At 43.1% G+C, this 20,641-nt stretch overlaps 1 protein-coding gene across 14 annotated transcripts in view; it reads right to left on the bottom strand.

Moving 5' to 3' along the window:
- Positions 1-20,641, bottom strand: part of nav2a (neuron navigator 2a) — a 175,481-nt gene that overhangs the window by 48,852 nt on the left and 105,988 nt on the right. For 11 of the 14 annotated variants that reach the window (XM_069526662.1, XM_069526669.1, XM_069526697.1 and 8 more), the window contains 5 exons: positions 17,717-17,769; positions 9,557-9,629; positions 9,139-9,361; positions 8,885-8,941; positions 5,945-6,078 (listed from right to left, as the gene is read on the bottom strand). In XM_069526662.1, the coding sequence (XP_069382763.1) occupies positions 5,945-6,078; positions 8,885-8,941; positions 9,139-9,361; positions 9,557-9,629; positions 17,717-17,769 (540 nt within the window). Of the gene's footprint in view, positions 1-3,687; positions 3,819-5,944; positions 6,079-8,884; positions 8,942-9,138; positions 9,362-9,556; positions 9,630-17,716; positions 17,770-20,641 lie in introns of those variants that run through there. The other 3 variants (XM_069526648.1, XM_069526704.1, XM_069526693.1) reach the window with 2 other exon arrangements.

Genomic DNA, 20,641 nt, shown 5'->3' with positions numbered 1-20,641 from the left:
TACATCTGGTCACAAGTGCTCAGTGCCTCGTAAATCAGATGAATAAACAGGATCAAACTACAGAGTTTAACCTGGAGATGACGGAACATAAAGATGCTCAGCAGCATCTCAACGAGCAAACTTACCGAGGATGGAAGGAGCAGGACAGCAGCAGCTGAAAGTCTCGGAGTGAGTCACTGCTCCTACTATGAAAACTAAGAGCTGCTGGAAGTCGTGCTCGAGCTTCAGACCAGTAACATTTGAATATTTAAACACCAACGGCCAGTGAGAGAGGAGAGGGCCTGTGCAGGGAGCACTGGGTGGAATGAATCACAACAGTTCTGCTGCAACTCACCACTCTTAGTGAAAACACACACACACACACACGTGCACACGCACACACACACACACACTTATTCTAAGTCACTGCGGCTGCTCTGTTACAACCGTTGTAAGCTTATAAGTTCCTCAAGACGTCACTTGTGTTAACCGGTGAGTCCTTCAAGTTATTTTTTTCTCAAAACAAGTTACAAAACAGCTGTTTTTCTAACATGTCAGTAACATGTCAGTAACATGACTATGACCAAAGTGTTGTTCGTCTCCTACTTCGTTAAGTTTTACCGGATGAGGGTCAAGTGCTCAACAGTGTGCATGGGATATTTTTATTTTCTTCGTCTTTTGAACACGAGGGTGCAACAGATATAAATATATATATATTTATATTTACAAGTACAATTATTCAGCTTGTATATCGTATTGTCTTATGAGTTTTTAAATGTTTCTTTGACAAATTTACACAAAAAAGTGTACTCTTTTAATTAGTATCAGCTACTAATTTCCTTATACTCTATCCATCCATCCATAAATTTGGCTGGAATAAGAATTCATTATCTCAGCCCATTCTGACCCCATTCTCTGTGATTTATCCAATGGTTCTTTATTTGATGCCAGCTCCATTTAATCCATATTTATATATAAAATCCCTATTTAATTAAGCCAAAATTTAAATGGGATATTAAACCCTCAACCCGCCTGTTTACCACTTTCTCCACTAACCCTCAATTTTATTTTATTCTTATAGCGCCTTTCATGCTCTAATTGGAAATAGGCACCCGCTCACCGCCTCTTTTCCCCCTCTCTGGTTAGCATTTAGTGAGAGCAGCCTGAAACAATGCAGCCATTAGGAAGTGATTAGGGCCCAATTAGCCGTGCTAGCAGTTAGCAATCGGAAAAGTGGGTCAGGTTGCTAATAACCGGCTTCCTATTGGATGCGGCTGAATGAGAGAGGGACCTGCTGTGATTATGGAGCAGGCAGAGAGAGAATAAGGCCCCGCAGGTTGGGGATGATTGAAGCTTTGATGTTGGCCAGCAGAGGACGGGCTGTGCTGACCGTGAATGGGGTCAGCTCGGATCTCTGGTCAGAAAGGAACAGAGGAAGAAAGGCAGGGACACGGAGAGGCCCCGGACACTCAGACAGCTGGACACTGGACCCAGTGACTGGTCCTGACACGCTCCAGTTAAGTTGAGGGAAGGTGGTCAATCTTCAACATGTCGGGTCAGAAGTGCTTGAACCTCAGCATTCAAACAGACAAGGGTCAATCCTTTACAACAAATGATGTAAAATCAAAAGTGTGTGCATGGTTGACAACAACAACAATAAATGGACAAGAAACTTAATATTCGTCTGGCAGCACTTTGAGAAACCAGATTAGATTAGCAGCACAACGAGCCCTCGCCGACGCACTTCTCCTTCGAAAATAAACAAATAATTGTCTGAACATGTCCTGACAACGGGTCACTGACCTAATGACCCCCGTGCAGCCTTGGGCCAAAAATCCTGGCATTAAACTGCTCACTGCTGCTCGTTCACTGCGCTGGTTCCTCAATCTGCTTGAGGAAACATGTTGAAAGAATTTCCGTATTTACAACTAAACTACTTAATTGCTTCAGTCATTAGAGGTTAAGATAAAGAGCAGAAAATGACAGTGGAGGAAAAACCCAAGTCCTTCACGTCTGAATTCACATTGCACCTTTATCCCGCCTTGTTGTTCTGTGAAAAACGCACGAACATGGATGGAGGGGGAACAGAGGGACAGGACGCTGTCGTTGCCTCTGATTCTGGAGCGCCGTCATGCATCTTAAGTCACACAGTAATATGTCGGCCTGTTTGGTTCAGTGTAAACAAGTAAAGTGTCGTAATGAGGGATCTGCTAAATGACAATGTAACGGCGTCTCTGTATAAAAGGGGCTTTTGTCTCAGGGTCTGTCAAACAATTTCTGTCCAGATAACATCAAGGCTTTTTAGGAGGAGGCCTCGAAGCTGCGTTCACGGATTGTCACGTTTCTGTGCGTTAATGCCTGACAACCTGACAACCATGTAATTTCAAAGTGTCAAGGCTCTGACATGTGCGTGCATGTCAAATGTCAAAGTTTGTTCTGCTCTGCAACTTCAAAGACTGAAAACACTTTATGTTTGTCGGACCTGGATGAGGAGCGAAGCCGCTCTGCAGAGCAGCATAAACACACTTCACACACAGAAAAACGAGCGTTAAATGCATTAGAGGTAGCGTCGGCTGACACTGTTTAGACATCACAAGCTCTCCAAACCCTTCAAACTCATGGTAGCACCGGTCACAAGACATGGAGCTAAACCTTCTCAGCACTGACCTGAGAGTGCCCTGCTTACATAGAAGTCACACATTACATATAGCGGGAATGAAAAACATGTTTGTGCTTTAAAACCCGTGGTGTTTTGGCATGTGAGAGCCACTTCTCCCTGATTTGTCAGCTTGATTTCATTTACAGGAACCTTCATGGAAATTAAATTTGTAATCCGTGCAAATTATGTGGCACAGAGTTCGAGTCGGCAGGTCTTTGCTTACTCATCATGTTGGGGTTTCAGAGGCCTGCGCTCTCTCTCTCTCTCGCTCTCGCCTCAGTCATTGTGCTCCAAAAAGTGAGAGGGACAGCCGGCCTTTGTGCGGAGACTGAAACTTTTAAAAGTTTCTCCACATGAATACACTCAAACAGTGACGCTACAGCTCATCAGAAGGCTATTCATTCAGCGAGGGCACTGGCACACAAACACACACAGAAACACATGGAGACGTGCCCATACACAACACACACACAACCGCAGAGCGCTCCCTCCATCTCTCTGCTCTGTCACTTGGTGGACACCCAGCCGCTGTCGCCTTATGTTAACACAGAGCACAGGAGAAGACTCAGGTCGACTGTGCAGCCGTGCAGAGACGTGACTCCATTCTGGTGTCACTGCCATTGACACACAGCAGCTCTGGCCTCACAATAGAAGCTGCAGGTGTCTCTGCAACCATCCGAACCTGCAGCAGCACTGTCTCACAACATGCATGTGCAACACAACTTGCAGCAAATAAGTCCCAACATGCATTTCTGACTTTTAATCACAAACCTCAGTGTCACTTTCAGAGCTTTTTGGTTAAAAATTTAAATTCTTCACAAAGATAGACTGAGGTGAGATATCTCACAGGAAAGACACATCTGCTGTCTATTCTACAAAAACATGATTAAATACTCTTCAACAACAGCATCCAACAAGTAACACTGACTAAATCAGCTCTCTACTTCCCATAATGTTCAATGCAAACCTCAAGTTATAATTTTCATTCTGTAAAACTACGACCCTCAGGCCTATAGCTCAAGGTGATCAACAAGTGCAAGCTGACAAACCTCATGGGTGCTGCAGATGTCCAGCAGGAGCAGAGACAGAGGGAGAGGAGAGGAGGAGGTGGACATGAGAGGAGGGGACAGTCCCACACCATGTCCAGCCATCCAGAGAGTGCATAAGGAGGAGGAGGAGGAGGAGGAGGAGGAGGAGGAGGAGGAGTGTGGTGCAGCACTATGGCAAGCGGGGAGGGGCTTGGCCATGTGTCAGGGCAAGGTTGACCAGTGATTCTAATTCTACCTGCTGCTGCTCATGTGACCGGCTCCTCCTAAACACAAACACACTTGAATGCCAAGATGGTAAATCAACTTATATAAAGTTTTACAGTTGATTGCAGATCCCACTCATACATATATTACACAGATGAGTATTAATACTGCAAACTAGAAACCAGCACTTGGTAAAAAACACAGCTACCTTTCCTTAATGTCCCAGGTTGTAAAGTTGCTGTTCCTACTGTGCTTTGAAGAAGAAAAACACATGGACGCTAAAACAGTGCATATATTTTTTCAAGTGTCTGATGCTTTATAACTTCAGCTTCATGTTCCGAAACGACCTTGAGAGGATGATTACATGGCAGCAGGCAAAGATTATTCTTATAACCACTCGTAAAATCACAGCTTGTCTATTTCTTTTTCTTTTTGTTTGCACTAAACAAACTAACATTTAGCTTGGTCACATAACTTGTTGATTATCCAGGCTGAGAGGTATTTTGTTATCTTTGAACTGAGCTCGGTTCCCTTTGTTTGTTTTTATGAGGAGCTCAGCATCCAGATAGGAGACTGGTCATCTCCGTGCAAAAAAAGGTTCAACTCTTCCTTTCTCTCCTACAACCTGCAAACACTTCCGCAACTAATACTGAACACGATGAAAAGCATTTTATCAGCATTTATAGAAATTTAATTTCAAGTGAATATCTCTCCATGAAACCTGTAACTTTCTTTCTCACACGTCCACAAACTGTCCACTCATCTCCAGTGGAGCTGCACATCAGAATAAATGCCCCACAGAGCAGCTTACAGTGGTGGTCCCAGTTAATTTGTCACCGTTTAAACAGAGACAACAGTCTCTCTCTCTCTCTCTCTCTTTCACTCACACACTCACACACTCACACACACACACACACACACACACACACACACACACACACACACACACACACACACACACACACACTTTCGGTCCGTCTCTCTCTGGGCGGTCGGAATTCTCTGTCTAATGCAGGGTAATGAGTTTAGGCTGTGAACACTAACACAGCCTATATAAAGCCTTGGCTCGCTGAGTGGTGACAGAGGCTATTTCAACACAGGTCCAACTAAACACGCTGCCAAACACGCTCAGCTTGTGTGCTGCAGAAAACGCTGGTTAGGACGAGTTAAACTGGGTCAGAGCAGTTTGGAATAAACATGTGAAAGTGCACAGGTCTATTCTTGAATGTGGTGTAGACCTCCAATAAATCTGTATTATATTATCTTCAGATAAAGTTTCTGCATTTAGAAGTTTAACACTATAAGACCTGTTCCTTTTCTGCAGACGTGAGGTCAGGGTCATTGACTTTAATGGGGATTAACCTCTTTATCAGTGGAAAATAATTTGTACATTCATTTGTCATTAGTACTAATGAGCCTCATCATTAGTACAAAACACAAGCAACTGTGTTTGACTGGTGTTAAAATCAAAAGTTGGAAACCAGTGGGCAGAAAATCGTACGCAGAGAAATTAATTATGAATCCCAAGGAGCTTTCAGGTAAAAAACAACATTTGATAATATTCAATAATGATGATTAAAACTCTGCTGCGTGCCCCAGCTACAACCTCTCCACCTGTGGGGATGAACACAATCATCACACCAGAGGACCAGAGGTCACGATCACAACTTACTGTGTCGACAAGGAATTTCTCAGTTGAAAGCATTTTGAGTTTATGCTGATGTACTTTTCATCTTTTCAGGATAGCTGAAGGGTATGCATTCATTTCTGGCTCAGGATTTAATACTTTCTCTTGGTCCCAAAGCAACACAGCTAACTTGCATTTTAAAGTACGATAACAAAAAGCACCCGGAGGATTCAGAATTCAAATCAGAAACAAAGCAGACATGAATGTTTCTAGCTGGAGAGTTTTTTTTTAAATTTAACTTGCTCTTAAAAACACATATAAGATATTTCAGTGGAAAGGTTTGACCATACCTTCATCGCACAGAGAGTTGACCGTTCCATTCATACTGAAATGTGTGTGCTTTGGATTGTGCAACACGAGGCCTACCTTTGTTCAGGTGTGCGTTGGCTTTGGTCTTGTCACTGAAGCCCTGGCTGCGTCTGTTCCCAGCAGCACTGACCGAGCCTCGGGGAGGGATGTCACCGCCGGCAGTGGACGCCCTCGTTGAGGGGCCGGGAAGTCTGATGGAGACAGACAGACAGCGAGAGAGAGAGAGAGAGAGAGAGAGAGAGAAAAGGGACATAAACAGGCCACAAAATTTAGTTTGTTTATCTCAACAGGTTCCTCCAGGTTTATGACACCCTCTCTAAGGACAAACATCTTGTCTACAGCTTGTAAACTCAAACAGGAGGATACCACTTACGTTTAGGGCTGAGAGCACAGGGGTCACTGCAGACTGCGCTTGCAGGTTTATTACACATTTATTGAACACACTGCAAAGGTAAGTGGAGCGTCGGGTGCAAAGTACAACACAATTGTAGCATCTACATCACGTTTCAGGTAGAGGCAGCAACTAATAAAGATTTCACTGTAAAAACAAATCTTCATTTCACATCCTTTTATTGTTATTTGTCTAAGATCTGATGTCAAGAAAAGTGCAGCACAAATAAAGTAATTAATATTTATAAGCTGTTTAAAGAGCAGCTGCTAAAATATCTGACCATCGACTTTGTTTTCCACAGTTTCAGTTTGTGACCTCAACATCCTGAATGTTAATGAACTCATTGAATAAACTTGACTTTGAAGGTTTTCTTCTTTGGCTGCGGGGTCGAACCTACCTCAGATCTGTGATTACACTCACCTCGCAGTCACAAAGTTGCTCTTATGTCCTGACTGACGTTAGTCTATTTGCAGGATTACGCAAAAAGTACTGAACTGAGTTTCTTGAAACGTGATGGATGGGTGGGCTCGAAGCCAGGGACGATCTCATTATTATTTTATTTATTATCACTTTATTTCATGAAAATGTCACAAAAGTAGAAACTTGGTGGTCATCCCTTCTGTAGTTTGTATGTGTTCCCTCTGACTAACAGACAGAGAACATTATGATATAGGTGATAATGCAGATATATTGATGAAAAATAATCCGGCTGATATCTTTCAGTGCATAAAATTTGATGTGGCTTGATTGAATTTCAGTGGACTGTTAGACCTTGGTGATAAATTAGTGCCATTCAACTATTAAATGCTATTTTATAATCTTTTATTGACACTGAATGCTCCTGAGACAAATGCATACATATACATCGGAGATAACACATCCTGCTCCTTTTATTTCTCCACATGGACAAACCCCGGTGGATAAACCTTGGTGGAATTTATGACACTTTTCTTCCATGTTGTAAAACGATCTGTTGCCATTGGTGACATCTATGTAATCTAACCAGGCCGTGGCACATGGGCTGCTAATAAAATGCTAATTTACCAGCGCTGGCGTCGTCGTCATCATCATCCTGGGACTGAGGCGGATGCTGATAAGCAGATTACAGCTCTCTGTCAGCTCTTGTGTACATTATAGAAACTGTCATTTCCGGCATGCCACTCAATCTGACCGACCGTTATTTATCTAACCATTGCAAGGTAATAGGTTTCACCATATTATTTAGTCAGGAGCTGTCTGAGCTCATTTGACTTGCAATTATGGCAGAAACAGTCAGAGCACACTATGAGCTGTTTAGCTGGGGGGGGGGGGGTCCCCTATTGGCTTTTATCAGTAGTATTAATGCCACACACACACACACACACACACACACAGAAAAGCCTTGATCAGCTCGCAGGTTCGAACCCAGAACCTTCTTGTTATTTGAAATACCAGATTCAAAGAATGTAAGTAAGTCTGTATGATATTAGATATCTTTATGTAATTTCTCAGAAGAGACCACAACTTGTCTCTGGATCAACTTAAAGCTAAAGTGGAATCAGGCTTGATTGTTTCACATATAAAATGTGAAATTAGTTGCTCACTCTTTTCACTTAGAGAAAAGGATTAAATAAATGCCAAAAGGTGTTGCTCTGGTCCAAATATATGGAAATGAACTAAAGTATTTTTTTATTTGTTGAGAAAACAATAAGACTGATTGGTGATTATTACAATAATCTCACAGCTTTTCATTTAGAATCTTTTATGTCTCAAAGTTAACTATATACACACACATATATATATATATATATATATAGTGTTAAGCACATTTAAAATGCAGCTCATTTTGAGGATGCTCATATAAATCTAGAAGGCAAAGGTCCATTAAAAGGGAGCACACAATATTCTGAGTGGAGAGGGACTCCCAGTGCTTCATGTTGCAGTTACAAACATTGGCCTCAGGGTGGCGTCATTGTACTGCTTTAGAGAGCAGCTGGTGTGGGGCAGGTGCAGTGCAAACGGAGTGCGGGATGGGCAGCATGCAAAACCACATCCTTACTCCAATTTCAAGGTGCATTATCACATAATATGATGCCACATGCTAAAACTGAGGCAGGGACGTGAACGCAAACAGACGTAAAGGCATCACTCCAAAAAAACGCAAAAACCGAAGCTACATTTGAACGACACTGTAAACACACATTCCAGCCACAGAATCCTCCCGTGTTAATTATTAACGTCACGTTATATGGCCGATGTGCTTGTCAAGCGGACGCACACGCACAAGTGTGCACACGCTTGCTTAAAGGTTATCTAAAGGTCTCTCACAGCCCATTTAGCAGACTTGCCAAATGAGGCGCGGTGCGAGACAGACAGGGCCGTCCAAAAACTGAGCCTGGGGCTTTAGTCGCTATCTGCTCAATACTACCACTCATGCATATTAGATGGTGCTCGGGGTAGAGATTGCCCTTAACCACAGACAAAGAAACAACATTAGAGTACAAAAGAAATGTTATCCTTGATTAGGGGCAATTTCTACCTTCCTATTTCCTGGAAAGGGACGAGACACGGGGTGAGGTGGTGGAAAGAGGGGGAGGAGCAAGAAAACAAACGCAGGAGAATCTGACCTAGAGGTCTTTTTCTGACCGAGGGAAAACTTGAGTAGTTTACTCTGAGATCCATCCCTAGAGGAGAGGGGAAGAGAGATGTGGAAGAGGACAGAGACAGAGAGGTCAGGGTTATAGTTATAAATGACAGGAAGTGTGAACAGGAAGACAGAGGTGACAATATTATGGATTAGAAGAAGAGGAGAAACAGAAAGAAAGCAAAGAATCCAGAGACAGAGCCATTCATCCAAGGTTACGTAGGCCGCTCGTCTCACCTGGACTGCATCTCGGCCTGCGCTGCTCTCTGGGCTGTAAGGGCAGGAGTCCCATGCGGAGAGTGGCCGAGCTGGGCCGGGGCGCTGCTCTGCTGGCTCAGGGGCGGGTGTGCGCTCTGGGACGGGAGGGACGGCTGCCGCTGGGCCTGCTGCTGCTGCTGTTTGTAGCGGGACAAGCTGAAGAAGAGGCCGAGGATGGCTTTCAGATTACCATTCCGAATCTCTGTGGGTCAAAGAGAAGGACAACGTGAAGTATTAGGACATTGATGAGAAGAAGGACAATCTTGTATTGACTTCACTCAGTTATTTGGTATCACAGGAAAATATCAGTACGAGTATGAAATGTATATATTCATGTATAATTAAGCCGAGGTTTGGGTTCTACTGCTCATTGCAGAAGTGCAGGGGTCCAGCCTACCTTCTGCAGACAGACCCTGAATGTTGACTCCTTTGGCTGCCAGGAAACTGAGGCAGGCGTCGATGTTCTCAATCTGCAGAGACAGACATAGAAGCAGCTGTGAGACACTGCATCTCCAAGCAAATGTGCATAATCTCATAATGTGAGAAGAAGCCTGTGGAGCCTAACGGCAAAACTGAAAGTAGGAAGGCATAAAATCTATTAGCCTTTTAGAATGATCAGAAAAGAGACCTGACTGTTAATCAAGCTGCAACAAATTTCACAAACTCTATACATATATATGATATAAGATTTTTTTAACTCTAACCCTAAGTAAAATTATCAAACATTCCCACAATGTCAAAGAAAAAAAAGGAAAATCCTAGATCCACCCCCTGATCTGAATCCACACCAAAATGTAAAGGGTTCTTCCCCGACACATTCTGAATCTTTTAACGAAGTTTTCTGATAATCTGTCAAATAGTTTTTGTGTAATCTTGATTATAAAAAACAAAATTACCCAGCAAACAAAGGGACAGAGGCGAAAACCTCCTAAATATGCAAGAATGATTTGTATTAAGATTAAAGTGAATCCGACATATGAATTCTCTATATTAGTTATCAAGGTTTCAACCCTGAAGTCCAGGCAGAACCAGAATTATTATTATTTCCTGAGGTCACATTAAACACACTGGTATTGTCATATAGCTGCATATGATTCAACCAAGCAGACGTTCATCAGCGGAGCTACGGTAACCATCTATACCGCCTCAGTTGCCATGACAGCGGCCCTGGCAACCTGAGCAGACTGCTGAGCTGTCACTGGACTGCGAGAGGCTTTGATAGGCAGACGGGCTTTGTTTAGAGCCCATGTGAGCCATTATGCCTGCTGGCTGAACCACATAATCACAAAGTAAACCACATAAAACAAGTCAACAAGCAAGAGTCACTGCAGATGAGTGACTGTGCCATCACAGTTTACCAACTGTTGTTTTTAATGAGCAGACACACCAGGTACAACATGGAAATACGTCAACGTGGCTCAGTCGTCTCTCTGCCACGTTACATAGTGTTCGACTATAAGTGACAATTAACTAAAGCACTGACATTTACACACATTTACAGTAAGCACTGAGGTTAAAGAGGTGCTATATCTTCTTGAGACTGACATTTAATTCATGTGAGGGTAGTTTTACAACACAATGAGGTGCATCTGCAACACTACGCTCAGGACAAAGCTATTTTTAAAGTGTAACGGGCTAAATTTGATTTTACAGGCGAGGGAGGAAAGATGTAGAGTGGAGATACGACAGGTGTGTGTGTGTGGTTTCTAAACTAAAACACATATGAACCACGTCCTTTGTGAAAGAGGCTGGGTGTGGGCTGCCCCACTCTCTAAAGATTAATGACATGATTACACTTAATGTGCGGTGACTAAATTTAGCTTGACCCAGAGCTCCCTCTGTGTTTCTCCTGTTAGGAAGTACCCGACTGTGAGGTGAGGAGCTGAGGTGAAAAATTGTATTAAACCATGCTGACGTCCGTTGACTGCAGATACTGGTGGAAAATACACTAATGATCTGCAACTGTGCCGCTGATAGTTACAACCGTTACTACATGTATGTTACACGTATGTTGCTTCTATTCACTAGTATAATGCATTTGTTAGAACATTTTGGAAACAGGAAGTTCAAGGTTTGATTTTGAATTCATAAAATCAAACTTAAAACAAGTGGAGGGAAATTTACTTTTCAAGTTAAATATCATTTGCAACGTCATTTCAAAGTCTGATGCTTCTGATAATGTGCCAAAAGATTATTTCCACCTAATATTCCTTTGTAACAAACCAGACACTACACCTGCAATAACGAATCCACAGCATGAAGTAGTCATATTCACCCCTCTCCTATTCACATTCATACACTGAATCTTAAATCCTACTCGTGCACACTTGCAGCACAGTGGTTACTGGAGGACCGGAGGAGCCAGGGAAGGAGCCACTGACCTTCAGGTAGGTGGACGACCGTCCTCTATGTCCCTTCTGAGCCACGGCCACCCGAACAATAACGCGTGTTAAAGAAAAGGCCAACTGACTTCCGGTCACTGATTGAGTTGAAACTGCAGTACTGCCTCATGCTGTCATTTCTGTGACCTCTGACCCCAGAAACAGCTGTTAGAGGGGCTGACATATGTCGTCCTCTGAGGTGATACAGCAGAAAACTCTGGAACAGGAGGAATGCAGACTGTGTCCTTCTCTGAATACCAACAGTGCCTTAAAAATAAACCTCTCTCTGAAACACCCCTCTGACCTCCACTGAAATACCCACAGACTTTCTTTAATACCCCAGGGCCTAAACTTCACATGAGGGACTGAACCACTCCCCTACTGCTCCAAATTCCCATGGTATGGTTGTTACTTAAATAGCAGCAGCCTACAGAAAATATGTTTCATTAGGACCCGTCCTGCTGAGACGAACCCGAGCTCCGCCTCTCAGGGGGTATAAATACTGAAACTTGTCACTGACAGACAGGACCGGAGCGACATAACGCCATCGATAGAAGAACAACTTCTGCACAGAGCATCCAGGATTAATTGTATCCTTGAAAATGAACTGAAAGAACCTGCCTGTGTTTCTCTTTAATTGTAAATCTTCAATCTGCCTGTGATAATCGATATATTCCATGAGTTAAGATCATTTTGTTTTTCTACAGGGCGTCCACACGGCCGAGAAGTTTGAGATGCTGTTTGTTTAATCTTCGGTTTGTCATTCCTCTCTGTGGAGGCAAAAATCAATAAAAAGTAAACATCCATTAGTGATGATTTACTGAGACATTACATTGTCTTGACATGTTTGTACAATTTACCAACAGAAACTGTATTTTAATTTAGCTGCACCAAATTCCATACACTCAAATCAATTTTCTTTTTCATCAAGATCCATGAATCATTCCCCAGAAAGTCAGTGAAAATGTTGACAAACTCACAATGTCGAAGAAAGTGATCAAGACATGTGGATCAGCCCCCACTCCACCAGAAGTTCTTTGCTGTCCTGTTCTGCATCTGTCCACCAAGTTTGATGATAATCCGTAATGTATTTTTAGAGGAATCTTGCTTAAGAACAACAGGAATGTAGAAATGCGAAGTATGTCTCTATTTTTGGAAGTAAAAGACATTTAAGACTAAATTTATTGGGTTTAATCTTTGGTTCCTTTCTCTTCTGTTCTCTAAAGATTGAGACAACTGGCTGATAAATGATTGAAAACATGAAAAGAATTCAAACAGCAGCAACAAGTGAGCAAATGACAACAACAACAAAATAAATTCAAGCTCAGGCAGAAATCCACACAGTCAAAGTGTCGCCTCCAGCTCTGTGCGGACTGGGTGGACTCAGTATGGAAGCTCGTACCTGCCTGGAGGAAAGATCTGCTCTCTCAGGCTTCACGCCTCCTTCCACACCACCGTCACCTCCTGCTCTGCTCCGGCTCCTGGCAGCAGCGTGAGGCCGGGCAGCCAACAACCCTCTGAACAAACACCACCTCCCATCACAGAGATGTGTGTGTGTGTGTGTGTGTGTGTGTGTGTGTGTGTGTGTGAGAGAGAGAGGAAAAACAGAGCTGGAGGGAGGGAGTGTGACCGTGAGTCTGAAGCAGAAAATGACAGAACACTGAAACTGAGGCTGATATTTTTAAATCAAAGTTGCTGACAGAAAATCTTATGCAACAACTTTTTGTATTTGACTGTTTTCATGTCAGAATACTTCAGGAAGCCGTTAGTGATTTCAATGAAAACGAGGGGAAGATGCTTCGCGGCCTAACCTATCCCAGAATTCATTGCACTTCTGTGAAAAGATGCTTGAACATCATGTGTTAACTCAACAGAGCAGTTCATGTTAGAAAACCAAGGGGCATTCAAACTTTACTGTCACGTTCCACTGCAGCTCAACGAGGACGATGTGTGCTGGGGACACAGATCACAGAGATTCTCTGTAGACCAGGATGCATCATTTCAGTTCAGCCTTTGCCGTCTATGTGGACCACAAAGACCGCCTCCTTCATGGGCCATGTGGACCGCATCCTCCAAAGTAGGTGACCTACAGTCTCTGCCTTTGTTTTCTTACACAGCCTGTTTGGCTAAACGTGTCAGCTCCGCCAGGGCCGAACAATCCTACACGTGATTGTCTGGTTCTCATGGAAATACAAGAGAAAGAAGGAAGTGGCCTGATAACACAAATTATACATTTGTCATAGAACACAGCAAAATGTAATGGGTCCTTTCCAGGCCTCTTACAAGTTTGGTGGAAATTGATTTAGTAGAATCCTTCAAATAAATAAACCCAGTACCATCAGACACTGTAGGTACTGTAGTATAACTGACTGTAGGTACTGTAGTATAACTGACTGTAGGTGCTGTAGTATAACTGACTGTAGGTGCTGTAGTATAACTGACTGTAGTTGCTGTAGTATAACTGTGTCACATCTCCTATGGGTGAATCGACTGTTTATCAAAACAGATGTCTTGAAATGAGCATGGTACAGACAGTCAGTGTTTATGTACAAGGGGTGGACAAAATAAAATGAACATCATGTGATCACCTCTCTGGCTCAGTCTGCGTCAGAGGTCGCACGGCTAATTAGCGTTTCTCTTATTTAGTTCACCAGCACTGTTTGTTCACAGCAGGAGTCACGAAAACATATGGATGTAGCCACAGAGCGAGAGAGTGAGAATATGGTAAAGTGTGGCAAAGGTGGGATAACAAGGAAATACAGCAGCATCTGAATAAAGGAAGCTTTTGTTGACTGTGGTTCAGCAGCTTTCTGTGTCTGAGAAATAAAGATTTGGACTTGTGTTTGGTTGCTTAGTAACAGTAACCGTGATCGCTCGGTTGTTTTCAGTCCCTCATGTGATGGACCGAGTTTTGACCAGCTGACAGAACCGGGGATTTCTCTCTCTTCTCCTCCTCCACCTCACACACACGGACGTAAACACAGAAAGTACCTCTCCCTTTGATCAAACACTAACCAACCTGTGGATTCTTACCTGCATAAAGCTTCAACATGTACAAGACGACGACAACAGAATCTACATCCATCAACACGCCAGTCTGAATCTGTGATCCTCACTGCGCACGCTCCCGACAGACTAAAACTACACAGACACACGTGACTGTGAGCTCTCTGGTGAAGTGGTGGGTGTGTGGAAGTTTTAAATGACGCTGCTGCACCAGAGGGTGAATCGGGGTAATTGCGTAATCCTGCAAACTATGCAGAGGCAAATAAACACAAGAATCTGTCCAAGAGAGTCTGACTTAAATGAGACAAAACCAGAATTAAAAAACTTTTCGCAAATCCAAACCCTTTGAGTCAAGAATAAAATGTCAAGGAAATTCAAATAAAAATGTCAAGAAGAAATAGATTAATGATTTAATACGATGTTTAATGTCAGTGAATAAATCTCTTATTAGTCCTTGTTGAAGATTCCCCGACAGGTGAAGTCCTGTTAATTTCAGAAGCTGCTGCCTCAACATGTACGAGACCCCGTGTGTGTTTGTTTGTGTGTCTCCCTGTGTGTGTTTGGTCTCCTGTGTGGTTTCAACAGCTAAGTGTCACATCAACGCCCGGCGCTCTGGACTGACTGGGTGGTAGAGGAATGACCCGACGATGGGGGTCGGTTTCACGAGGATGTGACAGTTGTAAAAACAGCCGCTCTCTTTGGGCCTGGCTACCCATAATGCTCCTTGGCTGACGTCAGTGTGAGAGGAGGGTGTGACAGTTTATTCCACTGATGGAGCTTATTTCCATGTTTACTCGTTTAGAGACAGAGGTTGAGTTAAACGCTGGTAATTGGCAGCAGCTTCACTGAGGTTTTAAAGCAATGAAATCAAGTGGAGTAAAGTGGGCTCACGTACTCGTCCACCTCAGCTGCCCACTGCACTCTCAGGACCCCCGTGTGTTTGTCTGTGTGTGTGTGTTTGTGTGTCTGTGTGTTTGTTTTGACAGTAAGACAAAACACAAAGCAGACATTTGCATAATGACTGCGGCTGCACCTGCCCTTTGCGCTGCCTGACTGCCTCTGATTCTGCTTTTAAGCTGACAGACTTACTGAGATTGTGCACAGCGGCCCACACACACTCTGTCACAGACACACACACAGCAACATCGGAGTAGAGTCGTTGATTTTGATTTCCATTATCCATAAAGAATATGACACCGCTTTAATCCACGTTATAAAAATACATTTCTGTTGCCAGACAACATCATGTCTTATCATGATCACAGATGCTATATTTTTTGAAGCACTTGGTTTGTCTCTGCAGAGTTTTGCAGACGACAGCGGAGCTGGATGGAAGAGAGGTCACACAAGACAACACACTGATAACAGCACAACAAAAACCACAGAGAGAGACGCCCGCACCACCGAGACCAGAGAGCTCAACATACTCAATTACAGGCAGAGCAGTGAGGGGGGGGTCCTCCGCTGAGGGAAAGGCCTGGTGGATGATGAGTGGGACGGAGAGGGGAGACATTCTGAACTGAGACTTAGTGTAAACAGTCAAAAGAGGAAAATATATAGCAAATTAACAAAGTAAACATATATCTGATATGTTTCTCCTCAGTAGCTGCTACGTGAAGGGAGAGAGGGGGGGTCGGAGGGGATATACACACACAATGCGTGAGGTATTTTTGTACAATGTTGATCAACTGCAAAATCTAAAGAATGTATTTTTAAAAAGTGATCAATCATCACAAGAAAGAGATTCAGCGTCACTACAGGATCCTGACAATAGTACTCACTTTACAATAAAGAGCTGATTATTCTATAATTCAGTAGAATCGTGTTATAGGTTTGTCTCTGCTTCCGCTTTCACATTATTATTCCATCAGTGCAGCTCAGTAGAAGATGAGGCAGCTCGGTGGTGATAACTCAATTGTCTTTTAATAGAAAAATAACCCACAGGCTGTAAAATTAGCTCCCAGTAAATTAGAAATACAGTAAATTCAAACAGATAAACCTGCACAGGCATTAACTGCTCGTCTCCTGCTCTTTGCTCTGGCAGCAGAAACAATTCCACATTTATTTTGTTTTTTTAATGTACTTCACATTTTCAAAATGCTCACTCAACGTTCTGAGTGTTTTTCTTACCTATTGGAGTTATGCTGCATGTATTTACACCTCTCTGAATATAACTTTTTGCTGTTGCTATTTTAAGATTTTCCCATGGGTCCCTGGTACTTTGTTCTGATTGTCCTGATGATGTCACGTGTAATTAAAATCTGTGCGTCTTTTTCGGACAGGAAAGCCAAGTAAAGAAGAGTTCTTATCCAGGACGATGCTGAACGTGATTCATGGTGCAGGCTGCAGCTCTGTGCTGCTAACAGTTGTGGTAAACTGAGAACAAATCCTGACTCTGAGGTTTTTGTTATTTACAAGAGAGGAGAATTCTCTGAAGTATGATTAAATCAGCAAAACGTAAAAACTAAAACATGATAACAGAGCACAATAAAAAAACTAAAAACGTGGATGAGGGTTCAGGGATCAGCTGTGCTTCAGTTGTTAGCCATTGGGGTGTGTGTCCCTCTCTGTGCTGTGAGAGGCCTCAATAGTCTGGTAGGTGGCCAGAAATAGCCCCTCAGCTGGCACACTGGCCCAATTTATGACCCTTCACATTCAGCGGAGGGCAGCCCTGTCTCGGGGCCAACTCCCAATGAGAACACAAAACTGCGAGAGCACCTGAGATCCCACCAGCTTCACCGGGAAGGAAATCCCACTTACATACCTGCTAAATGTCACCGAACACAAAAACACATCCCGACTCACTGTAAACATTTTCTTTGTCATCGGAGCTGAAGCTCCCTGCCCGCTTTCACTCACTTTCCTTCTGCAAGTGAAATAAGATGAGGCCCTAAAAACCAAAGTCTGTGGTGCTTTCAACTGAGCGCCAACTGCCAGAAGTCTGAGCCAGAGGTTTCACTAACGGCAGCCCGCAAACCACAAAAGTAAAAATAAATGGACTAACCATCCCCATCTACAACTATCACCAGTGACTTCTGCACCGCAGCTCCGAGAGAGGGGGCCGGGGGGGGCGGCATGAGACGCTGAGATGTCACACGAGGAAGTGTTTTACTTCACACAGGCGTAAACTTCACGACGTTCTGCCAAAACAAGCTCAGGAGCTCACTTACCATCTGAGAGCGGCTCTTGGGGCAGCCATTGATGTCATCAATCTTCTCATTGGCTGAGGAGAAACAAAAAGCGGAGGCAGAGACAGAGGTGAAAGAAGAGAGACAGAAAACTCTCGTCAGCTGTGTTTGGTTAGGTTAATCCTCTCTTTTATTTCCAGTGGAGATCCCAGTGAGTGAGTGTGTGTGTGTGTGTGTGAGTGTCCAGACAGTTTCTGGCGGAGTGAGGAGAGCAGAGGTGTTCATGCCGGTGACTCTGACCCCCCCACTTTCCTCCCACTGAGACATGAAACACTATCTAGTCACAGCAAATGGGAACGGGGCCGCTGGGGGCCTGAGCGGTATGGGAGGGTCGTGCTGCTTCTTTACAAAGGGGGTGTGTGTGTGTGTGTGTGTGTGTGTGTGTGTGGTGGCAGGGATTCCTCCCGTCCATTAGAGGCCCGGCCCACAGCAGCTGAGACACTGCCGCCGGCTCACAGCTGACAACTGTGCCAAACACAGCCTCCTGCATCAGGAGGCACGGTGGGCCCCACAGCGCAGCTCCACCTCAGGACCACACTTCATCTACAGCCCTGCATCCTGTGCTGAATCAAATAACGGCACAAAAACTGACTCTGACCCTCATCACACATCCACATGTGACACCTGCTGATATAATCATATTCATCCAAGTTTAATGATTCTTAAAATGGAGAAAAGCTTCCTCGTCCTCTGTTAAATCTTGTTTTTAAAATATTGATTTTAACTAGATTTGTGTTTGTGTACGTAATTTATGTGTTTCTATGTTTGTGAGGCTATTTGCAGATCTGTTTTTTGAAAAGTGCTATATATGAATAAAGTTATTTTATTATTATTATCATTATTATTACATTTTCAATTTAAACAGAAGGACAAACTTTGTGCAGAAAAACAACTGTTGGAAGATATATCTAACTATATCTAACGTACCTCATCTGGATTTATATTTTAATAATTGGTTTCTCATAATGAAAACTCAAATCTGAGATGTCAGTGACAAAAAAGTTGAAGGATCTACGAAAGGCTTCTTGCGTTTAAATCTAATCCTCGTCTACTTACCTAAACCTAATAATGATATCTTAAAGGATATAATGATTGCATTGTTTTTAAAAAAGATCATCAGTATCATCATGACTGAATATATTTGACAAACTTAGCAAATAGAATTCCACGTCTGTATAAATAGCCGAAACAAACATAATTAAATCATGAAGGATATAACACCACTACTGTTGGCTGTGATTTGTGTGCTTCCTGACATAAAATACACACTGTGGTGAGTGACACCCACAAGAGACAGCCACTCTGTAATTGTGAGACACACAATTAAAACATCCACACTGAATAAATGTTCCCAAAATAAAAATAAACAATGACCAGACATAATTTGTCTGGTTACAACCCGGCAGTCAGACTGGATGAAGACCGGACTCAAGTGTCATGAGACAAAACAAGCTACAGATTTTTCTGAAATGTGCAGGAAAGTTTATCCTCAGCGATTGAGCCCAATCTGGAGGTTTTCCTTTTCCTGACCTTCGGTGGTCAAATTGATAAACAGGTGCCGTATCCGATCTGGTGTTTGTCCCAGTGAGGCTGTTCTGACGCCAGCAGGCTGCTGCTCCGGTTTCACCAGCAAAATGTGAAATGTGTGGTGAGAGGTTTCTCTATTTGGACGAGACGCAGCAGAACGGAACAGGTGAACAGACGGTTCTGTTTGCGTTGTTTGAATGAGAGTCGTCAGCTGTCAGAGTGGATGTACTGTGTAAATACTGTGTGTGGACTAGATACTGGGTGTTATAGAAGGAGCTGGGTGATGCTGTGGACATTTTCAAGAAATTCAAGCACCTCAGCCCTGTATTTCAGTTCTGGAGTATTCTGCGGGCGGCCCCTAACTGGACTGACGCAATCATTAAATCTAATCTAGAATAGAAACTGTTATCGTTAGAACATTCATTCTTCTTGTCGCAGACAGCAAAGGTCTCTGTCCTCGAAATGTTATTGGTAACGCAGAAAAAAATAGGAGACGACTAAAAAGTAGTTCCAATAACTTATACGTCCATGTCTCTGTGTTCAGAAACCTTTTGGATCAATATATTGTATGTGTTTATTTAGCGTCTGTGTGAGAATCACAGGGGAAGAGAGCGAGAGCATCGAGAGTCAGCAACATGCTGAGTCACTGGTCAGCTGGTGTCGGCCTGCTTCAGCCTCCAGGCTGAAGAAATGACAGACTGCGGAAGACGAGACAAGATGACAAGAGCGATGACGATACAGACGAGGGTCAAAAGAACAGAGGGACCGCTCACAGCTTGCACTCGCCTCACTGTCCTCATTCATCTGCTGTCATGTGAAAACATTGAACTGCGGAGCTGAAGAATTAAAAAATGCCAAATTTAATCTAGAGTCATGAGACACAAAACATTTCGAACTGCATGATGGTCAAAGTGAAAATGAGACACTGATTAAAAGAGGGTCTGAAATGAATGTAAAGTAGAAACACTATAATGGATTAGTTTGTTTTCTCATGAGCTCTGTTTTAAGTTGTTTCTATAATTGGTTATTTGGTGTTCTGTCTTCACTTTGTTTGAGGAACATATTCCTGCTGGGAAATAACTTTCAGTGAAAATCACTCAAGTGATACTAAAGAATATGAATTAAAGCTACATACATGTAAGTTTTTCATTGTGTCTGAATGAGGTAATAACACTTTATCCTCACACTTCACTCATAAACAAAGATCCAACCTGGAGAAGAAGTTTTTTGTCCTGTGTCCCACATCCTAAAATCTGGCAGAAATCATTTCATCTAGAAATAAACTCTTGGCAGGACTGATATTGAAATTGTTCAATCAAATCAAAAGGTTGTATTATGTTGTTTTATGACGTGCTTCACATATTTCTTTCAGCCCTCACA

The sequence above is a fragment of the Paralichthys olivaceus genome, chromosome 1 (genome assembly GCF_024713975.1).
Source record: "Paralichthys olivaceus isolate ysfri-2021 chromosome 1, ASM2471397v2, whole genome shotgun sequence".
Classification (NCBI taxonomy): Eukaryota; Metazoa; Chordata; class Actinopteri; order Pleuronectiformes; family Paralichthyidae; genus Paralichthys; species Paralichthys olivaceus.
Note: the sequence above shows the minus strand (reverse complement) of the source record. Positions and strands in the feature narration are given on the sequence as shown.